Source organism: Erythrolamprus reginae, chromosome 1 (genome assembly GCF_031021105.1).
Source record: "Erythrolamprus reginae isolate rEryReg1 chromosome 1, rEryReg1.hap1, whole genome shotgun sequence".
In the NCBI taxonomy this organism is placed as follows: domain Eukaryota; kingdom Metazoa; phylum Chordata; class Lepidosauria; order Squamata; family Dipsadidae; genus Erythrolamprus; species Erythrolamprus reginae.
Window position 1 is genome coordinate 268735644 of NC_091950.1, and position 12695 is coordinate 268748338.

General features: G+C 42.0%; 1 protein-coding gene across 3 annotated transcripts in view; it reads left to right on the forward strand.

The window, feature by feature from the left end:
- TAF1B (TATA-box binding protein associated factor, RNA polymerase I subunit B) overlaps positions 1–12695 on the forward strand; it is a 57633-nt gene that overhangs the window by 7658 nt on the left and 37280 nt on the right. For all 3 annotated transcript variants that reach the window (XM_070732968.1, XM_070732969.1, XM_070732970.1), the window contains exons 6-8: positions 2726–2852; positions 3601–3754; positions 4331–4430. In XM_070732968.1, the coding sequence (XP_070589069.1) occupies positions 2726–2852; positions 3601–3754; positions 4331–4430 (381 nt within the window). The remainder of the gene's footprint in view (positions 1–2725; positions 2853–3600; positions 3755–4330; positions 4431–12695) is intronic.

Sequence of the window (12695 nt, forward strand, 5' to 3'; positions counted from 1 at the left end):
CCTTCTGCCGCACGAATTACAGCGACCAGTTAGGTCCCACAGAGTTGGCCTTCTCCGGGTCCCGTCGACAAAACACCTTCTCTGTGGTGGCCCCGGCCCTCTGGAACCAGTTTCCTCCCAGAGATCAGAATTGCCCTCACCCTCCTCGCCTTTCGTAAGCTCCTTAATACCCACCTCTGTCATCAGGCATGGGGGAACTGAGATATCCTTTCCCCCTAGGCCTATACAATTTATATATGGTATGTTTGTGTGTGTGCTTGTTTGATTTTTAATAAGGTTTTTTTTAGTTATTTTAAATATTTGATTTGTTATATGCTGTTTTTATTATTGTTGTTAGCCGCCCCGAGTCTACGGAGAGGGGTGGCATACAAATCAAATCAAATCAATCAATCAATCAATCAATCAATGTGCTGGAGATAGTAGGAGAATGAAGACGTGTGAGTCGTCCCTGAGGATTTTCCTCACTCTTCTAAGGCAGCGAACCCTAGCGATGACATCTAGTGGTATCAGGGGACAGCCCATGATATTTAGTGCTGTGCTTACCACTGCAGATAGAAAAACGCTATAGAGGGTGATGCACAAAACATCATGGGCTGTTGCCTGATACCACTAGACAACATCACTAGAGCTTGCTGCCTTAGAAGAGTCTTTAAAACCCAGTATTATTTTAAAAAAAACCATCGTACCCACTCAAACAATAAGCATACGTAACATTCATTGGCCAGGAGGCTAAAGTCTAATTGCCCCAAGCCTGCTGGCATAGATGAATCTTAAGACTCTTGCGGAGTCTTGCGGAGGAGGGTGGGGCAGTACGAATCTCCGTGGAGAGCTGATTCCAGGGAACCAAAGCCCCACAGAGAAGGCTCTTCCCCTAGGACCCACCAAGCAACATTGTCTAGTTAAAGGGACTTGGAGAAGGCTGACTCTGTGGGACCTAACCAGTTGCTGGGATTCATGCAGCAGAAGGCGGTCCCACAGGTACCGAAGAAAAAGATGACTCCTTTTCCCTTGCAGTTTAAAATCTGCTTTTTGTTATGTGTGTTTACATCAATAAAGAGTTTGATTTTATCATAAAATAAAGGATTTTTGAGTTGGTGGGTTAACTCTGTGCACAGAAAAGATTATACATATACATGCTTATAATTGTGATTGCATGTGAATGCAAGTAGTCTTTGCTTACTGACAATTCATTTAGCCACTCTTCAAAGTTGAAATTTACAATCTTCAAAATTACATGATCAGCATTAGAAGTCAGTATATAATGTCCTGTGCCTAATATTTGGGTTTTTTCTGTCTTTTCTCCTCTTCAAAGCAGCAAACTTGGAGAAAGGGATTGCAGAAAAGTAAACTGTTCGCTCACCTCAAAAAAAGTGCAATTCAACCAGCAGAACCATTGGCACGCTATGCAAACATCTTACAGTACTGTTTTAAAATCCCTTTGTCTCTAATCTCCCTGCTCTATGGGGGGAGGTAGAGCCATTTCTCTAGGCCAGTGGTTCTCAACCTTTCTAATGCCGCAACCCCTTAATACAGTTGCTCATGTTGTGGTGACCCCCAATCATAAGTCTAGCACCAATTGTCCCAACAGAGCTTTAAGCTGATTGCTAGGAAGGTCAGAGGGACACCCACACTGTAAACGCCTGATTGGTTGGATTGTAAAAATATGTTCCAAGGCACCAGAGTAGAAGCTTTAGTTCCTAACACCATGGGAAATTTGTCTTTTCCCATGGGTTTAATTGACCCCTTTGAAATGGTCATTCGACCCCCAAAGAGGTCCCAACTGCTTTAGGCAAACTTTATTTTTCCTGATACACACACACACAACCCCAGAGTAGAGAAATTGGAGAGGAAAGGAAGAAATTTTAAGAGAATAATATGTTTCTTTTATGCATAAAAACTTTGCTGACAGTGAGAAAGTCAGGTAAAGGAGAGCAATCACTTGCTTTCCCCCCTCTCACTGCCATCCAGAGCGGAGAGATTGGAAACCCGAGGTATTTCAAAACAATAAGAGGTTGATTTGTGTAGCATGGCAATGGGTTCCAATCCCAGGCTGTGGCATGATTGCATTGCTTTTGATGTACAAGACGATAAGCAGGCACTGGAGCATTTCAAAAGATAGGGGAGGAGTTAGGAGGCAAACAAAAGCAGAAGATGTGAGACTGATTAGTCTTATCTCCTTCCATCCAAAAGCACAATGGCAAGTCACATGATTTCCTACTTAATGACCACTCTGCTTAATGGCAATTTAGGGTTGTTAAGCAAGGACAACTTGTCAATACTCAAAGCAAGGACTACCTGTCGATACTCAAATAAAACAGTGTGTCTTTTTTTTTACTCTTACATCTACTATGTACCAGTTGGTATAAATGTAAAGGTGTCTTGAATTATCTACAACTAATTTACACTTTCTATGTATAAAATGTTTATTTCATTTTATTTTATTTTTTTGGTATCTTATTATTCTGATGTCTTTGGTTTCCTAATACATAGTTTTGGTTGAATTCTTGATAGTACATTTTTGTTGATTTTGTTTTATTTCTACTTGCATCTTGTAAAAAAATCAGTAAAAGGCAAGCAACTCATTTGCAGTTTTAGTTTTTATGGAAATCATTTGACATTAACTGGGCAAAATGCTCCCTTTCTATAAAGAAGAAAGAATTCCCTTGAATTCTGGATTAACACCATCCTCATCATTATGATTATTATTATTATATTTTTTAAACAGCACACAGACACTGAAACAGAAGTTGAAAGTACTAGCCCGATTAACTTGACTTGTTCAACAAGTGATATAGATGTGATATCACAATTTAGTGCTGCTGCTGCTTCTTCATCCGTTAGTAAAGCATCAGGTAAGAACAAATGTACCTTGTCAAGTTCTTTGTGTAATTACTTGAGATATGAAAATATATTTCTGTTTGATTACTTCGAGGATTTAAGCATACAATCTTCGTGTCTACATAGAAAAACTATAGAAAGCATGGTTTAAGAATTAATCCTAAGAATAATGGAGGAATAAATCATCTATACAGAAACAATTTTTTGATTGCGAGACTGGGAATTCCTGTACCTTGCAGAAAGCTCCAAGGAAGCCTCCTTGAACAATATTTCCCATTTAGAACACAGTCAGTACATTTAGGTACACAATTCAAAGTATGATTAGATTGTTTAGAGATGAAGGAAGATGTATTCCAACCCATTTTGAAGGCATGTGAATTCTGTTTAAATGTTTTTTTAACTAAAATTAGTTACCATTGTTAACTAAATCTTAAATGTTAACTAAAATTAGTTAACATTTAACTAAACTAACATTAATTTAGTTAACAAAAATGACAAATTGACATTTTCCACTTGATGCAGGTACATAGACATCATTTGGGAAGCACATTAAATGTGTGGCTTGTCAAGACATATAGATTTAGCACTGTCTAATTTGTTTTATATAAACTAGAACAAATAAAATGAAGGACTGCTAACTGAACTGAAAAAATTAAACCAGTGGAAGGATGCTAACGTGGTCCTTTTAAAACAGGCATGGTTTGATATTTTTTCAATCTGGATACACCGTAGAAAGGTTAACTTATGGAACTCTTTTTGTAGCAAAGTCTGGCTGGTCTGGATCAGTGGATGGCGGTTCATATTTACAGAAAAGTAAGAAAGGAGATCTGAGCTTGTCCATGCCAATGACTCTGGCTTTCTGTGCTCTTGCGTTACTGTGGCTGAGGGAATCCATTACATTATCAGATCTTTTAAGGTAATCAAAAATAACGTCTAATAAATATTTGAGATATTTACTTCTGCATTGAATTTACAGTGTTATCATTACAAGTTATCATTAGTTGCACCGAGTAAAACATGACACTTTTTTATTCAGCTGTGAATTAGTAGATTTACAGTACATACTTAAAATATTCATTGATTGCCTTTTTAAGTTACAGGATTGATTACAAATACACATATGTGCTCTTCAAACAAAATAGTTTGAACTAGTACCAGCCATTAATTGCAAACCCAAAGCAGTACAAACATGTCTTAATTTATCTTTGAAAAGATAAACTAATTCACATTTCTGCTTTGGTCTGTCTCCAAATACTCAGTCCGTGCTGCATGAAACATGCCTATGTTGGCATGTAGAATTTTTTCTGCTAGTAGAGTGCAGCCAGAAAGACTTAATCCTCATAAGTTAAGATACTTTAATATAATATTTATCATGGATTAGGGAATGTTAGAAATGATCACATTTTTTAAAAAAGTTTATAACTTACGTTTGTTCTGTGTTGTGAACCAAATTCATGTATTTATTTATTTTACTTTTATCTCCTTAACCCAGGTTGGTAATGGATGGTCACATTCCTTACTTGAATGCTTTTAAAGAGTTTCCAGAAGAAGTGAAGATGTATGGATCTGACTTTAAGATCTTTCATGTGCAGGTGATTATTACTAACAAGTAACATATGAGTATTTGTTTATTTATTTATTTTATTTAGTTATTCAATTTTTATGCCACCCTATTTGGACCGGGAGTCACTGCTCACAGTCACTCATGCCCTCATCACCTCGAGGCTCGACTACTGTAATGCTCTCTACATGGGGCTACCTTTGAAAAGTGTTCGGAAACTTCAGATCGTGCAGAATGCAGCTCCGAGAGCAATCATGGGCTTCTTTAAATATGCCCATGTCACACCAACACTCCGCAGTCTGCATTGGTTGCCGATCAGTTTCCGGTCACAATTCAAAGTGTTGGTTATGACCTATAAAGCCCTTCATGGCACCGGACCAGATTACCTCAGGGTCCGCCTTCTGCCGCACGAATCCCAGCGGCCAGTTAGGTCCCACAGAGTGGGTCTTCTCCGGGTCCCGTCAACTAAACAATGCCACTTGGCGGGACCCAGGGGAAGAGCCTTCTCTGTGGCGGCCCCGGCCCTCTGGAACCAACTACCCCCAGAGATTAGAATTGCCCCCACCCTCCTTGCCTTTCGTAAGCTACTTAAAACCCACCTCTGCCGCCAGGCATGGGGGAATTGAGACTTCTTCTCCCCCTAGGCCGTTACAACTGTATGCATGGTATGTTTGTAGGTATGTTTAGTTTTATATATTAAGGGGTTTTAATTTACATTTAGTACTGGATTTTATTGTATATTGTTCATGATTGTTGTTAGCCGCCCCGAGTTTTCGGAGAGGGGCGGCATATAAATCCAATAAAACTTGAAACTTGAAACTTCTCCTTAGACTCAGGGTGGCTTACAACATGTTAGCAATAGCACTTTTTAACAGGGCCAGCATATTGTCCCCACAATCCAAGTCCTTATTTTACCCACGTCGGAAGGATGGAAGGCTGAGCCAACCTGGAGCCGGTGATGAGATTTGAACCACTGACCTACAGATGTACAGTCAGCTTCAGTGGCCTGCAGTACAGCACTCTATTGCACTTTCGATTCAATTTCTAGGTGGCATTTCAGAGTGCACAGGAGTATGTATTTCACATGTTAAAATTGCTGATTTGAGATTGAATTAAAAGTGCCACATAGTCATCTTTATATTGATTTTAGGAAACAGAGTCATGGTGGTGCAGTGGTTAGAATGCAGTATTGCAAGCTAACTCTGCCCACAGCCTGGAGTGTGATCCTGACTGGCTCAAGATTGACTCAGCCTTCTATCCTTCTGGGGTTGATAGAATGAGGACCCAGATTGTTGGGGGCAATAGGTTGACATTTTAAACCACTCAGCGAGTGCTGTAAAGATCTATGAAGAGTTATATAATTCTAAATGCTATTGCTATTAGGGCACTTTACAACTAGGATTTATTTAGAACCATTTGCAGGGCCCCACAGCCACATGAGCATGATTTATGGTAGTTTTTTCTGAAGTGGACATTTATTTCTGGTTTTGCAAAAAGCAGCCTTTAGCAAACAATGAGTTCGCTTAATGACCATGGCATTCATTTTATGACCACTACAGAAGTCATAAAATTCAATCTAGTCATTTGGTCAACCTCTTTACAACTGTCACAACTTACAGCTGGCCATGCAGTTTTGTAAACAATGATAATCTTTCAGTGTTCTTCTATGTGAATTATTTGTATTATGTTTTAATATATCCAACTACAGTGATCCCCCGTTTATTGCGTCCCCAACCATTGCGAACAGGGTACTTCGCTATTTTTCAACCCGGAAGTCAAAATACCATCTACGCATGCGTGCCCGTGGGCACGCATGCGTAGATGGCAACCGGGAGATCAGCTGCTGGGCGGCTTCCCTGAGTCTTCCCCCTCTTGCTGGCGTCAGCGAGGAGTTTCCCCACCGCCCACGCAAACTCCTCGCTGCCGCCCGCCCTTCGCCCGCCCACGCCGTTCATTCTCGCCGCACGGGCCTGTCCACGCTGTCTCTCGGCGCTTTCCAGCTGAGTCCGGGAGCGAACTCGCTCCCCGACTCAGCTGGAAAGCGCCGAGAGACAGCGTGGACAGGCCCGTTCCTTGGCGCTGTCACTCGGGGCTTTCGTGCTGAGTCCGGGAGCGAACTCGCTCCCCGACTCAGCACGAAAGCCCCGAGAGACAGCGTGGACAGGCCCGTTCCTTGGCGCTGTCACTCGGGGCTTTCGTGCTGAGTCCGGGAGCGAACTCGCTCCCCGACTCAGCTGGAAAGCGCCGAGAGACAGCGCCCCCCGGACCCCCAACCCGGGTTTGGGGGGTGGTAGGAAGCTCCCATTGTTGGCGGAGACCTTTTAAAACACTTGCGCGGCTTCCAGGACTCGGTTTGGAAGCCGCGCGAGTGTTTTAAAAGGTCTCCGCCAACAATGGGAGCTTCCTACCACCCCCCCCGAGCCCCCAACCCGGGTTTGGGGGGTGGTAGGAAGCTCCCATTGTTGGCGGAGACCTTTTAAAACACTCGCGCGGCTTCCAGGACTCGGTTTGGAAGCCGCGCGAGTGTTTTAAAAGGTCTCCGCCAACAATGGGAGCTTCCTACCACCACCCCCGAGCCCCCAACCCGGGTTTGGGGGGTGGTAGGAAGCTCCCATTGTTGGCGGAGACCTTTTAAAACACTCGCGCGGCTTCCAGGACTCGGTTTGGAAGCCGCGCGAGTGTTTTAAAAGGTCTCCGCCAACAATGGGAGCTTCCTACCACCCCCCCCCCGAGCCCCCAACCCGGGTTTGGGGGGTGGTAGGAAGCTCCCATTGTTGGCGGAGACCTTTTAAAACACTCGCGCGGCTTCCAGGACTCGGTTTGGAAGCCGCGCGAGTGTTTTAAAAGGTCTCCGCCAACAATGGGAGCTTCCTACCACCACCCCCCGAGCCCCCAACCCGGGTTTGGGGGGTGGTAGGAAGCTCCCATTGTTGGCGGAGACCTTTTAAAACACTCGCGCGGCTTCCAGGACTCGGTTTGGAAGCCGCGCGAGTGTTTTAAAAGGTCTCCGCCAACAATGGGAGCTTCCTAGCACCCCCCAAACCCGGGTTGGGGGCTCGGGGGTGTGCTAGCGAGCCTCCCATGTCGGCGGGGATGTTTTAAAACACCCGCGCGACTTTCCAATGAGTCCCGAAGACAACGCGTTTGTCTTCGGGACTCATTGGAAAGTCGCGCGGGTGTTTTAAAACATCCCCGCCGACATGGGAGGCTCGCTAGCACACCCCCGAACCCCCAACCCGGGTTTGGGGGTGTGCTAGCGAGCCCCTCATGTCGGCGGGGATGTTTTAAAACACCCGCGCCGCCCCCAATCTTAGGCTCCTCGCTAGCGCTGCAGAAGTAAAAACACCCTCTGCACATGCGCAGAGGGTGTTTTTACTTCCGCAGCGCTACTTCGCGAAAACCCGCTCGTTGCGGGGGGTCCTGGAACGGAACCCTCGCAAAGAGCGGGGGATCACTGTATTACTATTAGTTGGATATATAAAAGCATAATACAAATAATTCATTTGTATGTATGTACTATTAGGGAAGTACATACTGGTTATATAAGAGTTGGAAGGGCCTTGGTGGTCTTCTAGCCCAACCCTCTGCTCAAGCAGGAAACCCTATACCATTTCAGACAAATGGCTGTCAAATTTCTTCTTAAAATCCTCCAGTGAAGAAGCACACACAATTTCTGAAGCCAAGTCATTCCACTGGTTAATTATTCTTAGGAAATTTCTCCTTGGTTCTAGGTTGATTTCCTAGATTAGTTTCCACCCATTATTTCTTGTCTGGCCTTCAGGTGCTTTGGAAAATAGGTTCACCCCCTCTTCTTTGTGGCAGCCCCTCAAATATTGGAACACTGCTATCATATCACTCCTAGTCCTTCTTTTCATTAGACTAGACATACCCAATAGCTGTAACCATTCTTTATATGTTTTAACCTCCAGCCCCCTAATCATCTTTATGGCTCTTCTCTGCACTCTTTCCAGAGTCTCAACATATTTTTTATATTGTGATCAAAACTGGATGCAATGTTCTGTTCTGTTCTATTCCACTCTACTCTACTCTACTCTACTCTACTCTACTCTACTCTACTCTACTGTCTTATCATGACATTATAAAGCGGTATTAACACTTCATATGATCTTGATTCTATCCCTCTGTTAATGAAACCTAGGATTGCCTTTGCTTTCTTGGAGGCTGCAGCTCACTGCTGGCTCATATTGAAGTGATTTTGTCTACTAGGTGTTGTACATACTCCTGGTCAGTTGGAGGATGATGAAGAACTTGAGGACTCTGATACAGATAGTGTTTATGAATTAGTGGTAGGCCCTGGGTTACAGGCAGTAGAACAAGTGGGAGGCCAGCCACAGGATGTTGCTAGGAGTCCAGAATCAAGTGAGGAAGAAACAGACGTTTGCTGGGTCAATCCTAAATTCAGAAGGGTCCAAAAACGTAAGGAACAGGTGTTTGGAAGAAGATATTAAGGGGAGGAATGGGTTAAATACTGGAGTGATGTATTTGGTGCGTCAGGGGGCCAGTGGGGAAGAAGGGTGGAGTTTCAATGTTGTAGTGCTAAAATGAAAGGTGTTTTCGTTCAGCTCCCCGAGCGAGCAAGTTCATTCTGTGTTATTTTACAGTCATTTCTGCTGTTTTTGAATCATACTGTGAGTACATAAATCTTGGTAGACGGAGGAGGCTGGGAGGAATGCATGTGGAATGTAATTAAGAGAGATAACGGGAGAAAAGGAATGTGCTAGTAGGAACTGCATTTTGAATACGGAAGTGAAGAGAATAAAGATGGAGTTTCTTTGTTTATGAAATACTGCATTTAGTAAGAGTTATTTTTAATAGCTAAAGTTCTACCAGAAATCAGAACACTAGGAGTCCTAGATCCTTCTCGCAGTTCTTCTATTGAGTCAGATATATATAAATCAGTATTTGTTGTAATTTATATACTGAAAACAAGGCAGGAGAAAAAAATGATGATATTACACTGCTAAAGATTTATTGTGAAATCTGTGCATCAAAATCAAATTTGCGTCATAATCTTTTAAGGAGAAAGAAACTCATCCAATGAATGCAGTAGAACCTTGCCAGTCTGAAGGATCTTCAATTGCAAAATGCAAATAATAATGCAGAAAATAATCCAAAAAGTGATTAAGGTCAAGCCTGGTATACCTAAAGGCTACTTTGCAAGCTGAAACTTGGAAGTTGAGGTAACTCTCAGTCACTCCACTCATAAGCCAACTCTAAAAACGTTTTCTGTGATCCACTCATGAGGAGTGGCTGTCCAGAATAACATGAATAATATCAATGATCTCTCCTTTGTTCTGGTGAGATTACACCAACTTGGATCCAGCATCCAGTGACTATTCCATTTGCAAAACTGCATGACGTATTTATTTATTTATTCGATTTTTATGCCGCCCTTCACCTTAGACTCAGGGCAGCTTACAACATGTTAGCAATAGCACTTTTTAACAGAGCCAGCATATTTTCCCCACAATCAGGGTCCTCATTTTACCCATCTCGGAAGCATGGAAGGCTGAGTTAACCTTGAACCGGTGATGAGATTTGAACTGCTGACCTTCAGATCTACAGTCAGCTTCAGTGGCCTGCAGTACAGCACTCTACTTGCTGCGCCACCCCGGCTCTCTAATCAACAAAAGCCAGCAAAGCAAAGGTGGTACAGTGGTTAGAATGCAGTATTGCAGGCCAACTCTGCCAACTGACAAGAGTTCAATCCTGACCGGCTCCAGGTTGACTCATCCTTCCACCCTTCCGAGATCAGTAAAATGAGGATTCAGATGGGGGTGGGGAGAACAATAGGCTGACGCTGTAAACCACTTAGAGTTGTATAGCACTGTGAAATGGTATATAAGTCTTAAGTGCTAGTGCCAAATGCTATTCTCTTGCCATGATTCATACAAGAAGTCAATTCCATGATTCATACAAGAAGTCAATTCATTACAACTTTGTTCATGAGATTTTTGTAAAACTTCCAGGTAGACTTTTTTTTCCAGTTGAGCCTTGCAACTCAAGTCATTAAGCAAAGCAGGTCATTAAATGAAACTGCTCCTGTACTCATGATCTTCCTTCAGTTTTGCTCTACAGGGAGTACTCAGTGTATGACTATTCATTTAACAATTGTCTGAAATTACAACAGTACTAAAAAAAAAAGACTTACAATTGGTCCTCACCCTTTTGCAGTATTCTGTTTCAGGTTATGGTGCAGCATCCTGGGGTTACACGATCGCCATTTACAATTTTCCCAGCCAGTGCTCAATAAGCAAAGTCAATAGGGAATCCAACAGGGAAGATTGCAAATCATGCTCACGTGGTGTCTTGCATATAACAACATGCTGCAAAAGAGGTGGTAGAACATAATGCCTCATTTAATGACCACACTGCTTAATGTTGAGTTGTGGTTGTAAGTTCACTACTTGTGCAGACTTCTGAAATTTAGAAATGCAACAATTGGTCACACAGTTTCACTTTCATCCTCATTGTAACTCCAAATGGTGTTAAGTTGCTTAACAATATGTACAATGTTCGGCCCATCGATCCTTCAACAAAATGATTAGCTGATCCTGTACAAACTATACCTAATTTCCATACACATTTCTTGGTTTATTCTTTGCCTTCCAGTAAAGCACCGTCTCATTTATGCCTCAACTTTCCATGCTACTTCCCTTTCTGTCAGAATCATTTTTTGTCCTAGGTCCTTATGCTCCCTTTTTCAGAACTGAGTTTTGAGGGGGGAAAGCAGTTGTTTGAAAATTATAAGACAATCCCCAAAGTCTATTCCTTTGTACAACCTGTTTCACTCCTTCCAAAATTGAATGTCCCTGTCCAATGAAAGCATCTTGGGAAGAGTTATTAAGACTCCCCTCAAAGTCAGTCAGTCAGTCAATTCAGTAAATCAGATCTATCTATCTATCTATCTATCTATCTATCTATCTATCTATCTATCTATCTATCTATCTTTCTATCTATCTATCTATCTATCTATCTATCTATCTATCTATCTATCTATCTATCTATCTATCTATCTATCTGAGTCCGTCAGGAGGACAGCTTTTAAATTGATTAAATTAAGTTAAATTATCTATCTATCTAATATAGTTACCCATCTCACCGTAAGTGACTCAGGGTATGGGAAAAATGATCCACTTTTTCTGGGGGAAACTCCAATGTTGGCGCTCTGTAGTTTCATTAAACTGTTTTTCCTGTGGTATTTTGACTTTCCACTGGAACTTCAAACCTGACATCGACCCCTAGCGGGGTGTGTGTGTATGTGTTGATTTGTTATTTGCTTTTGAAGTAATTCTTAATGTTTTATCACCTATCTAGAGTCTTTTGAATTTGATGGGCTGTAAAAATGGTCAGATCATAGGCCTATATTAGAATCCAGCTTGCCGGCATCTAGGTTTTTTTTCCCGAAGACCCTCCCTCCTGCTCCAAGACAATAGCATTTAGCAAGTTGGTCAATAGAGCATGATTACCAGCTCAATGCCCGGTGTATCTATGGAGATAAACAGGAAGTTCTGGATGCAGGTGTTTGTCATTTTCAATGTTTAAAGTTCTCTCTATCATGATATACTGAGCTCATTTTAATGAGACACTTGCGCATTTTGAGACTACCTACGTTTTGACCTGTTTGTTTGTTTTTTTAATTTTCTTGCCATTTAATAACTCCCCCATTTGTCCAGTTAATATTTTGGAACTGGAAGCACTTTTTCGTATGTACAATGTTCCCTCGATTTTCGCGGGTTCGAACTTCGTGAAAAGTCTATACCACGGTTTTTCAAAAATATTAATTAAAAAATACTTTGTGGTTTTTCCCCCTATACCACGGTTTTTCCCGCCCGATGACATCATATGTCATCACCAAACTTTCGTCCACCTTTAATAACTTTTTAAAAAAATAAACTTTAATAAATAAACATGGTGAGTAATAATCTAAATGGTTGCTAAGGGAATGGGAAATTGTAGTTTAGGGGTTTAAAGTGTTAAGGGAAGGCTTGTGATACTGTTCATAGCCAAAAATAGTGTATTTACTTCCGCATCTCTACTTCGCGGAAATTCGACTTTCGCGGGTGGTCTCGGAACGCATCCCCCGCGAAAATTGAGGGAACACTGTATTTTCTAATTTGATCTTCTAATATTTATAATCATGAAATCAAAAGGTGGGCAGGTAAGCATTTTATTGTCTCTCTTGAAACAACCTCAAAAATGACAGTAAGGAAGGGTGAGGCTCTTTAAAAAGAGCTGAGGAGGAAGTTCACTTCTGACATTTATTTTAATCAGG